This window comes from Triticum urartu, chromosome 4A (assembly GCF_056163025.1).
Source record: "Triticum urartu cultivar PI428250 chromosome 4A, HENAU_Tu73, whole genome shotgun sequence".
Lineage (NCBI taxonomy): Eukaryota > Viridiplantae > Streptophyta > Magnoliopsida > Poales > Poaceae > Triticum > Triticum urartu.
Window position 1 is genome coordinate 484182923 of NC_141876.1, and position 19029 is coordinate 484201951.

Consider the following 19029-nt stretch of genomic DNA (forward strand, 5'->3'; position numbering starts at 1 on the left):
GAGTGGCATTGTTTGCCGCTCTAAGTTGGCCATGAGGTCGTCTATCCGGCCAGGTGGTTGTTTTGATTTTTGGTTGTGGGGGGTTTGAGGCCTCCTCATCGAATTCAGGTAGCAACTTCCGCTTTGGGTAGCTCTTGATGGGGCGATTGTCGTCGTACTTCGCTGCTGTGTTGAGTACTTTAGTCCATCTGATTTGGAGTGTGTCCTACGTAGCCTTGAGCCTTTGCTTCTACTTTTTTAGACTCCTCGCGGTGGCAACAAGCCTTTGATGGGCATTCTGCTGCTCCGGGTGCCTGTCCGGCGTTATGTCGTCCGGACTATTATCTTTGACAGAATTGGTTTGTTCGGTTTGATTCTCCGTATTGCCGTGGTTCGGTAGTGGTTCGCCCTGCTCCAACGCTGGGTCTGTATGATCGTTATTTCTGCCGAGGCAGGATTTGGGGCAGCGCTTGCACCGCCGCTTTGACTGCTTCTCAAGGGAACAAGCCTTCGGTGCGTCCTTCCGTTCCTTGTCGTCGTCTTCTTTTGGTTTGTCCACCATGTATACATCATATGATGAAGTGGACGTCCAGCGCCCTGTGAGCGGTGGTTCCTCTTCGCCTCCCGCATCATCGTCCATACCGTCGATGTTTTCAGAGTCGAAGTCGAGCATGTCGGTTGAGTCATCGACAGTGGCTATTAAGTGGGTGGTGGGTGGGCGTCAAATTTCTTCGTCGTCCGCATCCCAATCCCGTTGGCCATAATCCGGCCAGGGCTCTCCTGACAAAGAGAGAGACCTTAGTGAATTCAGAATGTCGCCGAAGGGCGAGTGCTGAAAGATATCCGCAGCGGTGAATTCCATGATCGGCGCCCAATCGGATTCGATTGGCAGGGGCGCGGATGGTTCGGAGTCCGGAAAAGAGTCCGGCACCTTGGAGTCACGGACTGCACAGAGGATTATGCTGGTGTTTGGCTCGATCGCCGTTGAGACTGCAACCCCTGAGGCGGTGTCTAACCACCCATCCTCGATTGGCACAGTTGGCTCCGAGCTAAGGGTCGGAGCTGATGCGGGCACGGCCTCTGGGGTACTGTTCGGCGACGGAGCTAGGTCATACCCATCGTGACAGTGCGGCACGCCCGGCTGTGGCTCGAATCCGTCGAAGATCAAGTCTCTGCGGATGTCGGTCGTGTAGTTCAAACTTCCAAATCTAACCTGATGGCCAGGGGCATAGCTTTCAATCTGCTCCAGATGGCCAAGCGAATTAGCCCGCAGTGCAAAGCTGCCGAATACGAAGATCTGTCCGGGGAGAAAAGTCTCACCCTGGACCGCATCGCCATCGATGATAGTAGGAGCCATCAAGCCTAACGGCGACGACATAGAGGAACTCTCAATGAAAGCACCAATGTCGGTGTCAAAACCGGCGGATCTCAGGTAGGGGGTCCCGAACTGTGCGTCTAGGCCGGATGGTAACAGGAGGCAGGGACACGATGTTTTACCCAGGTTCGGGCCATCTTGATGGAGGTAAAACCCTACGTCCTGCTTGATTGATATTGATGATATGGGTAGTACAAGAGTAGGTCTACCACGAGATCAGAGAGGCTAAACCCTAGAAGCTAGCCTATGGTATGATTGTATGTTATGGTTGTTGTCCTACGGACTAAAACCCTTTGGTTTATATAGACACCGGAGAGGGTTAGGGTTACACAAGGTCGGTTACAAAGGAGGAGATATCCATATCCGTATTGCCTAGCTTGCCTTCCACGCCAAGTAGAGTCCCATATGGACACGAGAAGAAGTCTTCAATCTTGTATCTTCATAGTCTAACAGTTCGGCCAATGGAGATAGTCCGGCTGTCCGGAGACCCCATAATCCAGGACTCCCTCAGTGGGTTTATGGTACCAGCGAAAGTTGCGCAGTACTAGAGAGGCTAGCAATGGTGGAAGGGTGAGAGTGCGTATAATCCATGGACTCAACATTAGTCATAAAGAACTCACATACTTATTGCAAAAATCTATTAGTCATCGAAACAAAGTACTATGCGCATGCTCCTAGGGGGATATATTGGTAAGGAAAGACCATCGCTCGTCCCCGACCGCCACTCATAAGGAAGACAATCAATAAACACCTCATGCTCCGACTTCGTTACATAACGGTTCACCATACGTGCATGCTATGGGGCTTGCAAACCTCAACACAAGTATTTCTCAATTTCACAATTACTCGACTAGCATGACTCTAATATCACCACCTTTATATCGCAAAACTATTGCAAGGAATCAAACATATCATATTCAGCGATCTACAAGTTTATGTAGGATTTTATGACTAACCATGTGAATGACCAGTTCCTGTCATCTCTCTAAATAGATATAAGTGAAGCAAGAGAGTTTTAATTCTTTCTACAAAAGATATGCCCACGCTATAACAAATATAAGTGAAGCAAAAGAGCATTCTACAAATGGCGGTTTTCTATGTAAAGAGAAACAGGCAATCCAAACTTCAAATGATATAAGTGAAGCACATGAAGCATTCTATAAAGCCATACTCAAAAGATATAAGTGAAGTGCAATGAGCATTCTATAAATCAACCAAGGACTATCTCATACCATCATGGTGCATAAAAAGAAAAAGAAAAACCTAAATGCAAAAGACGCTCCAAGACTTGCACATATCGCATGAACGAAACGAATCCGAAAACATACCGATATTTGTTGAAGAAAGAGGGGATGCCTCCCCAGCATCCCCAAGCTTAGACGCTTGAGTCTCCTTGAATATTTACTTGGGGTGCCTCGGGCATCCCCAAGCTTGAGCTCTTGCCTCTCTTCCTTCTTCTCACATCGAGACCTTCTCAATCATCGAACACTTCATCCACACAAAACTCCAACAGAAAACTCGGTAAGATCCGTTAGTATAATAAAGCAAATTACTACTCTAAGTACTGTTGCAAACCAATTCATATTTTGTTTTTGCATTGTTTCTACTGTAATATAACTTTTTCATGGCTTAATCCACTGATATAAGTTGATAGTTTCATCAAAACAAGTAAACTATGCATCAAAAACAGAATCTGTCTAAAATAGAACAGTCTGTAATAATCTGAACATTCACCATACTTCTGATACTTGAAAAAATCTGCCAAAATTAGGAAAAATAAAAAATTTGTACAGAAAGACAGTGCAAAAAGAATCAGAACCATTTGAAGTTCCAGTAAGAAATTAAAATTCACGCACTACAACCAAAGTTTCTGTCCTGCACCGCACAAACCAACAAGCATTGTAACCATCCTAAAGGAAAACCTTGGCACATTATTTTTATAATACAATGGAATTGTACAAGGGGATAATTATTTTTGTTGAAAAGTTTCTGTAATCAAGATTCACAAAGTTTCCGTGAGTATGAACAAAGTTCAAGGCTAGCTCCCACTTCAACAATGCTTGTCTCTCTCACTTTCACTTTCCTTTTTGAAAAAGTTTTAGGTTCCCCTCTTTATTTTTGTTGTTTTTAAACTATATGAAAGAACTCAACAGAAATAAATGACTCTCTAAAACTTCCGGGTTGTCTCCCTGGCAGTGCTTTCTTTAAAGCCATTAAGCTAGGCATGTAGTGCTCAAGTAGTGAATCCACCCGGATCCCAAGGTATATCAAAGCCAATTTGAATCAACAATGATTTGTAATTTAGTGGTGAGCACAAGGTAACATATATCATGTAATGACGAAGTCTAACTCTCTTCCTATGCATCGGCATGTCATAAAAGAACAATTCATGCACACAAAGTAAAGGCCAATGCATAGTATAAACAGTTTCTTGCAATTTTATCATGTTGGAAACATAGAGAGGTGGAGATATATTTCCTCTCTCATAATAATTACAAGTAGGAGCATCAAGCACATGCATATTATATCTATCAAAATCATCATGTGCAACGGTAGAAGGCAACCCGTCAATGTAATCCTTAATAAGTGCAAACTTCTCCGATATAGTGTAATCGGGAGAATTCAAAAAGATAATAGGACTATCATGCGTGGGTGCAATAGCAACAATTTCATGTTTAACATAAGGAACTATAGCAAGTTCATCTCCATAAGCATCATTCATATTGGCATCTTGGCCACAAGCATAGCAAGCATCATCAAAAAGGGATATTTCAAGAGAATCAATGGGATCATAACAGTCATCATAGCAATCATCCTTCGGTAAGCACGAAGGGGAATTAAACAATGTATGAGTTGAAGAGTTACTCTCATTAGAAGGTGGGCACGGGTGATCAATCCGCTCTTCCTCCTTTTGTTCTTCGCTCTCCTCCTCATCTTTTTCATCCAATGAGCTCACAGTTTCATCAATTTCTTCTTTCATAGACTCCTGCAAAATATTAGTCTCTTCTTGGACAGCGGAGTATTCCTCAATATATAGTTTAACATAGGCATTAGAAGCATAATTCTCATAAAAATATTCAAGTATGGAAATTTTTTCAGATTTGTAAAGAGTAGCATCATACTTTTCAATCAACGAAGCAATTTCATAAGCACCCCTAAAAGCAACAAATTCTTCAATTTGTTGAACATCATAGTAATTATAAACACCCTTAGCATATGAAGATAAGATTCCATTATCAATAAACTCACATTGGTAGGGAAGGTGTTTCTTAGGGTTTTCAGAACAACAAGTAAAATCATATTCCCAACATAAATTCCAAGCATAGCATTGCAAACGATGAATTTGACCCAATAGAATTTTCCCTTTTTCAGATATTTGGTGTCGCACATAACAAGCATGCTCATCTAAAGATTTGCCCTCAACTAAGCTAGTTGGGGTTTCAGCACGAGCACATAGGGATCGAAGATGATCCAAGTAATAAGCTTCAGTAGTGTGATAGATTTTGAGTGGTTCTTCAACCATTGGTTCAGTAGGTACCACTAATTTTTTTTTGGTATTTTGCGTTTCCTACCCATAACTAAAGATAGAAAACAACTAAGAACAGCAAATAAAAATTACTTAGTGATAAAGCAAACAAGCACACACGAGAATATTCACCCCACGCTATTGCTCCCCGGCAACAGCGCCAGAAAAAGGTCTTGATAACCCACAAGTATAGGGGATCAATTGTAGCCTCTTTCGATAAGTAAGAGTGTCGAACCCAACGAGGAGCTAAAGGTAGAACAAATATTCCCTCGAGTTCTATCGACCACCGATACAACTCTACGCACGCTTTACCGGAAACAAGTATGAAACTAGAAGTACTTTGTAGGTGTTATTGGGTAAGCTTGCAAGAAAGTAAAGAGCACGTAAATAAAAGCTAGGGGCTGTTTAGATAAAGACACAACTAAATTAGTTTTAGTAAAGAGCTTTTGTCAACAAGAAGGTTATTTGTCCCTAGGCAATCGAAAACTAGACCGGTAATCATTATTGCAATTTTATTTGAGGGAGAGGCATAAGCTAACATACTTTCTCTACTTGGATCATATGCACTTATGATTGGAACTCTAGCAAGCATCCGCAACTACTAAAGATTCATTAAGGTAAAACCCAACCATAGCATTAAAGTATCAAGTCCTCTTTATCCCATACACAAACAACCTACTTACTTGGGTCTGTGCTTCTGTCACTCACGCCACCAACCATAAGCAAATCATAAGCATATTGCAAACCCTACAACGGGAATCCCTCACGCTTGCGCGACACGGAGAGCACCATAGGACAGCACCAATAATAAAACATGCAACTCAAACCAATCACGATCATCAAATAGCCATTAGGACAAAACAGATCTACTCGAACATCATAGGATAGCCATACATCATTGGGAAATAATATATAGCGTTGAGCACCATGTTTAAGTAGAGATTACAGCGGGTAAGAGAGAGGTTACACCGCTGCATAGAGGGGGGAAGAGTTGGTGATGATGGCGGTGAAGTTGTTGGTAAAGATGGTGATGGCCCCGGCAGCGCTCCGGCGCCACCGGAAGCAAGGGGGAGAGGGCCCCCTTCTTCTTCTTCTTCTTCCTTGACCTCCTCCCTAGATGGGAGAAGTGTTTCCCCTCTGGTCCTTGGCTCCCATGGCGTGGGAAGGGCGAGAGCCCCTCCGAGATTGGATCTATCTCTCTGTCTCTCTCTGTTTCTGCGTTCTGTTCTGGCTCTGTTTCACCGTTTCGTATATATATATATATGGAGATCCGTAACTCCGATTGGCCTGAAACCTTCGCCGTGATTTTTTTTTCTGAATATTAGCTTTCTTGCGGCAAAAGAAGAGCGTCAACCGCCTTACGGTGGGCTCACGAGGGTAGGGGGCGCGCCCAGGGGGGGCAGGCGCGCCCCCCTGCCTCGTGACCACCTCGGGCACTGGTTCGCGTTGATTTTCCTTCCAAATTTTCCATATTTTCCAAAAATAAGCTCCGTCCATTTTTATCCCGTTTGAACTCCGTTTGATATGGATATTCTGCGAAACCAAAAACATGCAACAGACAGGAACTGGCACTGGGCACTGGATCAATATGTTAGTCCCAAAAATAATATAAAAAGTTGCCAAAAAATATATGAAAGTTGAATAATATTGGCATGGAACAATCAAAAATTATAGATACGACAGAGACGTATCAGGGCTTCCCAGGGATACTTGGCAGCATAGACTGTATGCACTGGGAGTGGAAGACCCGCCCTTCTGCTAGGCAAGGGCAGTATAAGGGCCATGTCAGGGCTTGCACTGTCATACTAGAGGCCGTGGCGTCTCAAGATCTCTGGATCTGGCACTCTTTCTTTGGCAATGGCCGGATCACACAATGGTATCAACGTGCTTCAGCGCTCGCCGGTGTTTGCTAGGCTTGCCGAAGGCAACAGCCCACCGGTGAAATTTACTATCAACGACCACAACTACGACAAAGGATACTACATGGGTGACGGTATCTATCCTCAGTGGACCACTATTGTCAAGACAATCCCCAACCCTGTCGGAGAGAAAAGGAAAAGATTTGTCCAAGAGCAAGAGAGTGCTAGGAGTGATGTCGAGCATGCCTTTGGTGTTTTGAAATCTCGATGGGTATCGTTTGGTATCCTGCTAATACCTGCAGCACGCAGAAACTGTGGGAGGTGATGACTGCTTGTGTGATCATGCACAATATGATCGTAGAAGATGAGCACCCGGAACGTCTGTATGATCAAGGGTTTCAGTTTCAGGGTGAGAATGTTGTGCCTGAGCATGGAGGAGCGGCAACGTTTGAACAGTTCACCCAATTTCATCATGACATGCGTGATTGGGAAACTCACGTGCAACTGCAAAGTGATTTGGTTGAGCATATGTGGGCTCATGTTGGCAACCAATAGATGTATTTCTTTATTCGGCTTGTAAAACTATGTGAGATATTTTATGTTTATTCGGCTTGTAAAACTATACTATTTTATTTGGTTCAAACCATGTTATTTGACTATATGTTTAAATGCAAAATCAATAAAAAAATAAGCTATTTGTTGAGATAGGGCGGTCAGCCAGCCATGCCGACACATATGGGTCGATGCGTTGGGCGCGCTGCGGACCAACATGTAAAACAGGGCGGACGCCGGGCGGGCGGCCGACTCAAACGGACGGTGAGGCTCTTAACATTTCATATTATTTTTGATTTATTGAAACTTCAAAACATCTTTTTACGGGGTTTTCATCGGTTTCTACATGATATTCTCCCGGTTTCATCTGGATTTGCGTAGATGAGGGCGCCGACGATGGCGAGGGAGAGGGCGGGGAGGAGGGGACAATGGCGGGGAGGGCCGGCGCCGCCCGAGTCGCATGGGGCGGGAGGGGCGCGGGCGTGTTTTTGGCTTTCGGAAGCCATTAGTTTCCGTACGCATTTACGTAAACCTCAACCTCATGTGGGCGTGTCGTGTTAAGAGTCAACAGTGAATCAAGAATGTGTATGGGTGTCATTTATGCTTTCGGTGTTGTCGCTGAGCCATCAGCCATGCACAAGAGCTTTCATATATTAATTAATGTGTGCCGCGCTTTGCAGTGGCAGAGAGCCCGAAAGGTACACACAAGGGTCGTTCGATTTCGTGACACCAGACAATTTACCGTATGTTTCTTGGGACATGGTGCTGCCTGTGTGATTACAAGTAGGAGCAAACGTAACGCTGGTGACCGTGTGCTGACTTGGCAAGGGCAGCAAGCAGCCGCACACGCCAACCCGAGGACGGTTCAGCCGAGAGTCACACGTCCGCCCACACGCCAGCATCGCACCCATTCCATTCCAAAGCAACCGCCTTGCTCCCCGGCGACCAAAGGGCGCCTCCGCCCCGCTGCCAGCCGGCCAGACGGCGACTGCGGCGAAGCTCCGCGCCGCGAGTGCCCTCGCGACCCACCCCGAGGACGGCCACCGGGCCCGGGCGCCACCACAAAGGCAAAAGCTGCGAGTCAATGCGACAACGCACCCGTCTCCCCTCCCACTCCCACCCCCACCCCCACCTCGCCCACCGAAAAAACCCAACCTCGCGGCCGAAAAAAATATCCGCACCTCGCTCGCCTTGCCGTCTCCTCTCCTGCGCCACTCCCAAAGCCGAGCCAGAGAGCCCTCATCTCCTTTCCCCCTCGCCTTTTCCCCCTTCCCCGGAGCGCCGCGCCGCGCCCCATGAGCAGGCGCCGCTGATGGGCCGGCCGTCCCAGGACACCGCGACGTCCACCTCGCCGTCCGGCTCGTGCCGCTCGTCCAAGCGCGGCGGCCCGCGGCTGGACCGCCGCAACGCGTCCAAGAACATCGGCTACGAGTACGACCCCGCCAAGCTCTTCTGCAGCTACCCGCCGTCCCCGCCCCGGGCCTCCTCGGCCTCCGCCTCCGGCTCCGCCGCGCCCTCGCTCGCCAGCTCCGCCGCCTGCTCCGTCGACCTCAGCAGCTTCCGCATCGGCGGCAGCGGCGACGGCGGCGGCGACGTCCAGCTCCTCTGCCGCAACCTCGGCCTCTCCGGCCCCGAGGACTTCGCCATCTCCCTCACCGACTGGGAGGCGCACAAGGCCTTCCGCTCCTCCGCCTCCTCCTCCGCCTCCAGCTCCCCTTCCGCGCGCTCGCAGCCCGACCGCCCCGTGCGGGAGTCCCCACTCCGCCACGAGGCCGCCGAGGAGCCGGCCTTGCCCGAGGCCGCTGATTTCGAGCTCCCGGCCAAGGAAACTGCCAGGGACGTGCCGGTTGAGGCGCCAGTGCGGCCGGCATGGTTGGATCCACCGGAGCCAGCCCGTCCGGATGTGAAGAAACCAGGCTGCGAGGGAGGGATTAAGGGTGTGCGCCCTCCGCCGGTGATGCTCAAGCCACCGCCGTCGATGGCGCTGCCGCCCGCCGCCCAGGTTGGTTCCACGTGGGATCTCCTGCTGTCTTTCGCGCCAGAGGAGCAAGGGCAACCACAGGCAATCAGATCTGTCCCTGATTTTGGAGACCCGGATGCCGAGGACGACGAGGATGCGGCGGAAGTGTTGACGTTGGAAGATCTCAGGCTGGGGGAGAGCTCCGAGGAATTCACAGGCACATCCTCGATATCGACCACAAACGACGATGAGACAACCGAGTCTATGTTCTACATCTCGCCCAACGGGAGGTTTAAGAAGAAGATCCGGTCGTGGAGTCGAGGTGTGCTCTTGGGGAGTGGCTCCTTTGGGACCGTCTATGAGGGGATCAGCGAGTAAGTTCTCTTCACTCTTCAGAGGAAAATTCATCGTTCCTTGTATACTGGTTCTCAACGTTATGCTTAAGGTTAGGATCTCAACTTGCTATGTTCGTTCCAAGATAACCTAGGGCTAGGGTATATCCAGAAGCCTTGATCAACCCAAATTGTGTAGAGTGATCCTCTGCCTGACTAGAAGCTCACTGGCCCCAATTTTAACTCCTAAGAACTATTGAGTAGCAAAATACAGATGTGTAGCCTAGTAGTAAATAGTAATTGAATCATCTTCATGGTTTCATCTTCAACATAATCCTGGGTTGTGGTCAACTAGAATTAGCTAGAGTCAGAGTGCTACCCAGTTCCGAACCAAATTCTCTAGAATACAGGGGAATATGATCATTTGTTTTGCCAAAATATTGCACTGCATCCGTTCCAGTTCTGAATTATGTGGTATTCTTAATAAAATGGATATTCAGCTTCCGGACATGAAGGACTGCAGCATCTGTTGTTCCTTTATTAGGCTGCTCTTATGTTTTTCTGTCATAAGTCTACTACATGCTGTTCTACTTCTGCATCTTATGGTATAATGATTGATGCTTCACAGCGAGGGTGTCTTTTTTGCTGTCAAAGAAGTGTCCTTACATGATCAAGGGAGCAACGCACAGCAGTGTATTTTCCAACTTGAGCAGGTTGGTTTAGCTGGCTGTTTGTGTTATTGATAATATCGTAGACCTTGTCTTTTACGACTTCTTTCCTTCTATGTTCAATGGTGTATTCTGTAATTTGGCCTCTTATTAGCTTCCATTCTACTTTTCAGGAAATTGCACTCTTGAGTCAGTTTGAACATGAGAATATAGTACACTACTTCGGAACTGACAAAGTAAGCTCCCCGATCTTCCAGTTGCGCATCACTTTTTCCATTGTTGAAGCACTGTTGTGCTCTATACTCATAGATTTCTCTGTACTTATTTCATTTGAGACTGATAATCATCATTTGTGTGACTGTTGCAGGAGGACTCGAAACTTTACATCTTCCTTGAACTAGTGACCCAAGGATCTCTTGTATCTTTGTATCAGAAGTACCGCCTACGAGATACTCATGTTTCGGCATACACAAGACAAATACTTAATGGATTGAATTACCTCCATGAGAGGAATATTGTTCATAGGTAATATGATCACTGGTTTTTGTCTTGCCTTCTGAATAAATATCACCTGACCCAAATTGACAAGTCTTTAGGGCATTATGTAATGTTTTCATGTACTTATAGTTTAGAATATCATCTTGCAGAGATATTAAATGTGCCAACATACTGGTGCATGCGAATGGATCCGTGAAGCTTGCGGACTTTGGGCTTGCTAAGCAGGTCCGCTACTTTCTTGTAAAACCTGCATAATTTTGTGTTTGAACTTTGAATGTAGTTATCCATGCACTAACTTTGTGATTTAACGTTGCTTTATCAATTGTCTTTCAGACCTCCAAACTCAATGTGCTAAAATCATGCAAAGGAACTGTATATTGGATGGCACCTGAGGTATATCACTACACTCTTAAGATCAGATTAGCATAGTCTCGAATTCAGTTGTTTATTTTTACCCTTTTCCTTCAGTAATTCGTTGAGAATAATCAATTAGCAAGTAGTAGTATAATCCTGAGGTAGAGGGGGGCTATGATGAAAAGTGTTTAAGAGTTGTGTGCCGATGCACTGAAATACAGCTTGGACTTGTAGTTCAGTTAGCTTGCTTTGCCGGACCTTTGAGTATCATCATGGCTCACTATTAGTGACAACTATTGCACTGGTAGTTCACACTGTATGTCGATGCTTAGTGGAATAATTACGTGTGTTACTAAGCGGTTAATTTAAGTTGGATTGGTGCTCTATGTTCTTTGTTTGCTGCGGACATTCTTGGTTTTTGGCTAAACAAGATAGTATTTGGCATAAGCATACTGTCATGTAGGATATGTCCATACCTTTTCGATTATTCTAAATGGACACACTGAACTTTCAGGTCGTCAATCCCAAGAAGACATATGGACCTGCAGCTGATATATGGAGTTTGGGTTGCACGGTCTTAGAGATGTTGACACGTCAACTTCCCTATCCTGATCTGGAGTGGGTGAGTAATTCTTCATTTGAATCTAGTAATAGCTGCTGCATGTTTGAATTCCAGTGTTGGTTTAAAATCTGTAAAAGGTCTCTGGTGTGTGTTATTTATGATTCAAAATTCATCAGATTCACACCCATTCTTGCAACTTGTTCTGTAGACACAAGCCCTTTACAGGATTGGCAAGGGGGAGCCACCAGCAATTCCTAGTGGCCTTTCGAAGGAAGCTCGTGATTTCATTAGCCAGTGTGTAAAACCGAATCCAGAAGACAGACCATCCGCAGCCAAACTTTTGGACCATCCTTTTGTGAATAGATCTATGCGATCTATACGGTCGATGAGGACATATACACGCCCAAATTCTTCTACACGTGGCACGAGCGGATAGAGCTGTGGACAACTCCAGCATATCGGCAGAATTGTAAGTTAATCTTCTGCACTACGCGGTTGCTGCCGTCAGCTACTTAAGCTAGGCTGCCATCTGTTTCTTGTCTAATCGCCTGGTTAATCTGACCTGTAGTGCTGCTTATTCTATCTGCAGATATTAGTCCTCGCTAATCATGTGGAGCTGGCTGGAAAAAAGGACGATCCTTGTAAACAGAGTTGTCAACCAGCATCTCTTGTGTTTTGTTAGTTGATTCTTTTCTTTACCGAATTCTGGTGATCCGGCTAATATTATCCTGCCCGGGGAGTAGAGTAAATGTGCATCTGAGCCTAGTGTAAAGTAGGAGAGGACACGATGTAAATACGCATGGTGACTTACTGCCTTGATGTCAATGTCATGGTGCTGAATGAGAGAGATTCCACTGGTTGTTCCAACTGCAAGGCATGCTCTGGAACTTTTTCTTTTTTGAATTGTTTGGATTGCTTACCACATAGATCACGTGGTATGCTCTGGAACTTTCGATAATGGTGGCTGATATGGCCTGGAACTGCGTCCCTTCTCGTTGGCGACTTCTATGCTGAGGCGGGACCGTACGGCAAAGTTTTCTTTGCATTGTACGGGCCTTCCGATGGAAATTCCTCCGCTGGCCGGTGGTCGCCATTTGGCATCTACTGGTTGAGCATAGCTCACGCGTATTTGCTGACTTATTAGTTTTCTTTTGTCTCTGTGCCTGCTTTGTTTCTTTGTGAGGAAAAACAATGCCGTGTACAAGTCGGTCGGGAACAGGACGTGTATACAGTTCAACCATAAATGAGTCTCGCCATTCTGTTAAGATTTGTCGTGGAGGTGTTAGGGGATGGAGAATCTTTTTTTCCAGATTGGTGTTCCCAGGTGTCGAAGGCATAGGAACACTGAAGTGAGGAGAGCTCCGAACTGAGGAAGGAAGCAAGCACCTGGTTTGGGACTTCGCCGACTTACATCCGTTTGAGCTCACAAGTAACACGGGTTGGAGAGAATAGTACTCCCTCCATAAAGAAATATAAGAGCGTTTATATCATTAAAATAGTGATCTAAACGCTCTTATATTCGTTTACAGAGGGAGTATATGCTTAGATTTTCGTGACTTCTTTGGAAACAAAGGAATTTCATATGATTAGAATCATACATAGAGTTCTCCTATAGGCCCTTCAGATTATAAGAACCTGTGAATTTTCATAGGGAACATTTCTTCCTCCACGTTTTGGAGGATTCTAAAGATGAGCTCCAATCTCATGTTAAAATTCCTTTGAGAAGTTAAAGGCAAGATGCTTCTTTCACTCCTATGCTCTCTCCAGTCAAGAACTAGTTCTCCACAAAATTTCTAATGGGCATAAACAACAATATTTTGAATTCTAGGAATCCACAAGGCATGGTGCTCAAATTATGCCTTTTTCGCATTCCTTTGTTTTCTTACTCCGACGCTTGAGGTGTGAAATCACCTAGGGATCCACAAGACATGGTGCTCAAACTATGCTGTTATTCCTACATTCTGGGGCCTCATTGTATCGATCATGGTCGTGCTTAAACCTGGCTTCTCAGATTCTTATGGCTTGTTTGAAACAAAGAATTTTGTAGAAATTTCATTGATTGTAAGAACCTAAATGAGCTCTCCGACCTCGTGTTGAAATTCCTTTGAAAAGTTTTGAGTCAAGGTGGGGTCTCCCTTTGCTGTCCAATCAAGGACCAATTTCCCACAAAAATTCTGCAAGGCATACAAACACCTTTGTGAAATTCTAAGATTGCATAAGACATTATAGTCAATTCCTCTGCTTATTCGATCACTTTGTCTTGTTATTCCTCCACTCAAGGTGTGAAATCAATCGATAGAAAAAAAAGAAGACAATTCAACTTAAAAAAGGTAAATTAGTCAAACGTCAAATGGACCCCAAAGTTGGTATAACACACGAAAGCAACAGCCATCCCATGGCAAATCAGTTATCGCCTCCACTATATGATCTTCGACAAACAGATATTGCAATATAAATTTTGGAACTGACAAGTGTTACATGAGACAACAAATGTGGTGAAAAATCTTCCATTCTGTGCAAACCCCACGTTCACCGGAATGCATTTCCAGCAAACCCGTAGGTACTGAAGAAGCATAGCATGATCGATTGAATTTCGGGTCAGCAACAACGCCAAGTGGGCGTGCAGAAATGACAGCTCAGTTTACATCAGGGCCAAGCCCGCTTTGCCTACGAAGCAGCATGACCCCTTGTAGACTCCAAAAGCTTCAGCTCTTCACGCCATCCTTCAATCTTTTTTGTTTTCTCCAATTGCTCAGGTTTCAATTTTTCTGGGTCCCCTTGCACTTGGGCTTCAGCTAAGCGTATCTGTGACAAATTAAGGCGATAGCACACAACAAAATAAACACGCTGACACATTTTTCAAGCACACACACGCATGCACAGATGACTGAGTAAGGGAAGGAGGGAGAACCTTTTTCTTCAGCGCTCGGATTTTCTTATCTATCTCTGTAACAGATGACTCTGTTTGTAAGTTGTTGGCGGCATTTGTGGAAGGGGTTGCTGTAGCTGGAGATTCAGAAATAGCAATGCCACTTATCTGCTCTGTTATACTGTCCACTGTATTCCTCTGCTTAGTTTTGGAAGAATGAACCTTGTCAGGTTCTCCAGCATCAGCCTCCTCTATATCCAAGCTCTTCCCTTTATCATTTGTTGAACCACCCTGCTAGTAATAAATAAGATAATGTCCAGTAACCATAAAGCCATCGCACAAATCACATAGTTGTTAGATGTAAGAGATAACAAATCATTAGCATTGTACAATACAAGCATACAAGAAAACATAATGTTTGCGTTGACCACATTACCGACAGAGAGTTATGAATGGTTAAGTGTATCTTTTATGGTTTTAAATTTCTTGAACTTAGATCTGCCATAATATTAATGGCTCAGTTCACCATGTTAATTCACTATATAATGGTGCTACCAGTTTATGGTGTATACCATATTGCCACATTTAAGAATTGTATGCAGCTATATTCGATGCTCCCTCCATTCCATATTAAAGAGTGTGGATTTCCCCCCAAACAAATACCGGAAAACAGGAGGCGCAGAGGATGTTTAGCACTATTTCTCCCAAAAATACCTATCAGCTCATGCCCCGCTTAATTCTCTGGATCTAATGTTGCACGCATGTAGGGATGAGTAAACCACGCCACGCCCCTCCTACCTCCTTTGCCACAGATTGTTTCGAGGGAGAGAGAGTGAGCCATCGTAGTAGACAAGACACTGTCGGAGGCCGTTGACTGCGAGGACAGGCGCGGTGACGAGGGAGTGGGGATCTGGGACAAGGTTGCCAGGGCCGTGGTAGACGAGATGCTGCGAAATGTCCTCAAGCTCAAGGACGACAAGGCCACACATGGTGTGGTGGCCAAGGACGTGTTTGTCAGGTCCGTGGTGGCCACAGTCGTGGATGAAGTCACGTTTAACTGGTCACGATTCTGGGCACCATTTTTTGCAGTTTCTTGTTACAATTTCAATCGTCTAACAATTACGCGTCCTTGGACGATGAGGAAGCACTGATCTGTGACTACTCGCCATCACCAATTCATGCCGGTTGCTCAGATTGTTCATGCATTCAGCCTGCATCATGTACATCACGTGGGGCGATGCTGAAAGTGCGGGTGGGTGAGCGTGCAGGGAACGAACAGACCGAGTGTGTGCAGAGATCAAAGAGTTGTGGTGCAGTTAGCAAGATGATTAAGGGTTTGCTAACTGCTCAATCATGCGACATAGGAGGGGCAAAAGGGTCCAAAATTGCTCCATGTGCATTGGTCTTTGCAAAAGAAAATTTCACACCATCCTTATAAGAACTGAGGAGTAATCGAGTAATGTTTGGGTGGTTGTTTCTTGAACCATTTGCTACTTGGGACATATATGAGGATAAATGGGCTTGCCACACGACTTGAACAAATACAGTGTTTCCACAAGGGTATGCTTTCGCTCATTCATGAAGAATAGTCACGTTGTCACCTTGTCTGGGTCAGTTCACAGCAACATATTTTTACGCAAAAGCTCCATACTGCATACTTTTGCTGACCAGATATTCAGATCCTTAATTTCTTGACCAGAACTATAATGATGATGATGATGAATCAGGGCGAGCAATGTATAACAAAATTATGTTCCACCAACTATAATTGAAGTATACAACCGTGAGTAATGACGAATGAGACTGGACCAGATTACTAGAGACTGCTGAAACTTGAGTAATGGATCGCTAATTCGCTGAAGATGGTGTCATGGCATGATTAAGATTTGAAAAACATGCGATCTGTCTAAACGTGCTCTGCTATATTTTTATAGCTTGTGGCATTTCTAAATTCCATTTGTCATAATAAGTTCTAAATTACAACTCGATGGAATGCCTGCAATCGTAATGCAAGCATAACTAAAACCAGTGCCATTGACTTGCATAGTGTTCAGGGAATGCAGAACATTTTTAAATAGTCCGTGATACAACATTGTGCAAGCGCCAATTGCTCATGAATTTGTGGAGAATATGGCATGGAAATGATTGTCTGTTGCAACAACAACCTAAACTACCAGGTATCACCACCAACACAGCAAAATGAAGTCTTATGGTTAGGCAACACCATAGAAAACATATCAGTGATATCAGTGTTCATCTGTCAAATATCTTCGGCAGAATACGTTGATGTTTATCCATTCTTCCCAATTGAGCACCAAATCAAATCATCTTAGCAATGACAGCATCGTTCAAGGCTAATCTTTAGCGCATATAAATCTCAACTAACGAACGAAGGAAGGTCAATGACGCCCTCGGACAATAAACCCACATATAACCATGCCAATTTAACCGAATCAGAATGTTCCTGTAGCATCAATGGACAATGGTGACACATTAGCGAGAGAGGAAGGCCTACCTGATGCCGTTTCTCCTTGCGCCGCTCGTTGCGCTTGGCCGCCTTCGTCTTGGGCTTGGCATCGAGCGCAGGGTCGTACCCCGGCGTCACGTCGGGCCCTGACTTCTTCATCTGCACCGAGCACAAACAAAGCTTAAGCCCCCCCAAAAAGAACGAGAGCCCAGCAACGGAACAGGTCTGGCGCCGTGGTGCGGGAATAGTGTACGGGGGATGCTGCGAGGACTCACGAGGGCGCCCTTGGACTGATAGATGGCGACCTCGTCCTGCGGGACGTAGCCGGCGCGGATGCGGATCTCCTTGCGGAGGGTCCCGTCCGGGCGGCGCGTCGGCGCGATGACGCGCTCGCCCTCCTTGGGGATGGAGAGGAGGCGCCGCTGCTCGCCGTCGGTGGCGGCGTCCATGGCCGCGGAGGCGTACGGGGTCTGGAGGGGGGAGGGGGTGGAAGGCTGCGGCGGACTGCGGCGGCGGCGGGGACGGGATGGGTTTAGGGGTAGTTCAGGCGTCAGAGTTAAGACCGGAGACCCCTGAGGTTGGGTCGGGTGAGATTGCGGCGTTGGAGTCGAATTGTGCTTCCTTTTCTTTTCGACAAAAGGGAATGAACAACTCTTTATCTAAAAAACAAATGATATGTTTGCCTTGAAAAAAGAGAAAATAATAGTATATACTATCATGTTTCAAATATAAGACAAATTAAAATTTTCAAAAGTCAAATTGTTGGTGTGAAATCCGACAAACCCCTCGATATCACGGACGGCATTTTGTTGAACGACATGCGCACGATGGCTAATCCAACCGCATGTTGTTATTTAGACTTTGCACATGGATGGTACGATATGACATGTCGTGTGTGTTTCATCTGGCAACTGTCGTTTGTCTAACAGTGCTCGAGCTAAACCCCTACTTCTTGCTTCATGTTTATTGATGATGACGGTGCACATAGTACAATGATGTTCGTAGGTCTATCAAGGGCATATCGACTATCCCGGCCTCGCCTTATAAAGGAGGACGGGGCCTATGGTTACAGAGTCCTAGTCGGCATAGACGATGAAGAGTCATCCACGATCATCAGTGTGCTTGCCTTGGATGGCAAGTGAAATCCTTCGTCTTGAAGGCCCTTAGGTAGGGTAGCCAGCCCAAACCATATGATGTCCCGATGGACCGACTTCCGGTGGCGCTAGGTGCCCCGGATCCATGGCACTCTCAGTAGCCTTAAAGTGGTCCTTGTAGTCATATGCTTTCGGACTGTGGTCAAACTTGATGCGCCATCTTCAAAATGTGTGGCGAGGTCTTGATCTATTCCTGATGACTCCTAAAAGAAAAGAAAAAGTATGCATCGACTCGCCCTAGAGGACGATGAGTAGCGCCGTATGCCGATAAGGTATCAAAATGTCGATCATGTCGGCCATGTGGCGGTCGACTCCATATCCGAGTTTTCGTTCATGAAGGTGGCCGACTCCGCAGGACGATTCCCACGAAGCACTTCAGAATCTTGGTGACGTCATTTCGATCGCCGCACTCGCTCCCGGGGCCACTCCCCGCCCAGCCTTGCTACCGAAGCCAGACTAGCTAGTCCCATTTTTGATAGAACTACACTTTCATTTGACAAAATTTTCATTCACCCGAGTTTTTGTAGTAGCTTCATTCGCCTGCACTTTCATTTGACAAAAAAATTCAGTTTCATTTATGATAGAACTTTAGATTGTTTGGATCTTTTTTATGATTGCTATTATAAAGATAATAGAAAACTCCTCATTTTTGTCATAAAAAATTTAGACAGTTATAAAAAATAGAGGTGTGACGATGACAATTTACTTGGAATATCTTTCTTGACCCATGACAGCATTCCCGCTGTCGGGTGGTGGATGCGACATATGCCAACGGGTGGCTTATCTGTGTGGGAACCAGTAAGACATCGCCGGTGCCTGGAAGCGGGATGAGGCGTAGACACGCACGCCGTCGGCTCTTACCCAGCTTCGGGGC

General features: G+C 45.8%; 2 protein-coding genes across 3 annotated transcripts; one reads left to right on the plus strand and one right to left on the minus strand.

The window, feature by feature from the left end:
• Window positions 1–8402: 8402 nt before the first annotated feature.
• LOC125552212 (mitogen-activated protein kinase kinase kinase 1-like) lies at window positions 8403–12538 on the plus strand. The gene is made up of 9 exons (XM_048715701.2): window positions 8403–9625; window positions 10212–10296; window positions 10425–10487; window positions 10619–10776; window positions 10899–10974; window positions 11083–11142; window positions 11618–11725; window positions 11874–12134; window positions 12255–12538. Exons 1-8 carry the CDS (start codon window positions 8604–8606, stop codon window positions 12099–12101), a joined length of 1800 nt encoding a protein of 599 aa, XP_048571658.1. The 5' UTR covers window positions 8403–8603; the 3' UTR covers window positions 12102–12134; window positions 12255–12538.
• Window positions 12539–13980: 1442 nt separating this feature from the next.
• Window positions 13981–17604, minus strand: PYM (partner of Y14-MAGO). Of its 2 annotated transcripts, none has more exons than XM_048691698.2 (4): window positions 17277–17604; window positions 17050–17160; window positions 14577–14828; window positions 13981–14470 (listed from the first exon to the last, which is right to left on the minus strand). In XM_048691698.2, the coding sequence occupies exons 1-4, from the start codon at window positions 17448–17450 to the stop codon at window positions 14333–14335; spliced, it is 675 nt and encodes a 224-aa protein (XP_048547655.1). In that variant the 5' UTR covers window positions 17451–17604; the 3' UTR covers window positions 13981–14332. The 2 variants fall into 2 exon arrangements, with proteins under 2 accessions (XP_048547655.1, XP_048547656.1); XM_048691699.2 differs by having other exon boundaries at window positions 14577–14825; window positions 17277–17513.
• Between the last annotated feature and the right edge of the window lie 1425 nt (window positions 17605–19029).

Bases quoted from the DNA above. Each gene is read 5' to 3' on its own strand.
- LOC125552212 (XM_048715701.2), top strand. From the start codon at position 8,604: ATGGGCCGGCCGTCCCAGGACACCGCGACGTCCACCTCGCCGTCCGGC. The intron at 10,777-10,898 runs GTAATATGATCA...ATCATCTTGCAG, and splicing joins GAGAGGAATATTGTTCATAG to AGATATTAAATGTGCCAACA. The intron at 11,726-11,873 runs GTGAGTAATTCT...CTTGTTCTGTAG, and splicing joins CCTATCCTGATCTGGAGTGG to ACACAAGCCCTTTACAGGAT.
- PYM (XM_048691698.2), bottom strand. From the start codon at position 17,450: ATGGACGCCGCCACCGACGGCGAGCAGCGGCGCCTCCTCTCCATCCCC. The intron at 17,161-17,276 runs GTGAGTCCTCGC...TGCTCGGTGCAG, and splicing joins ATCAGTCCAAGGGCGCCCTC to ATGAAGAAGTCAGGGCCCGA. The intron at 14,829-17,049 runs GTAGGCCTTCCT...ATTTATTACTAG, and splicing joins GCAAGGAGAAACGGCATCAG to CAGGGTGGTTCAACAAATGA.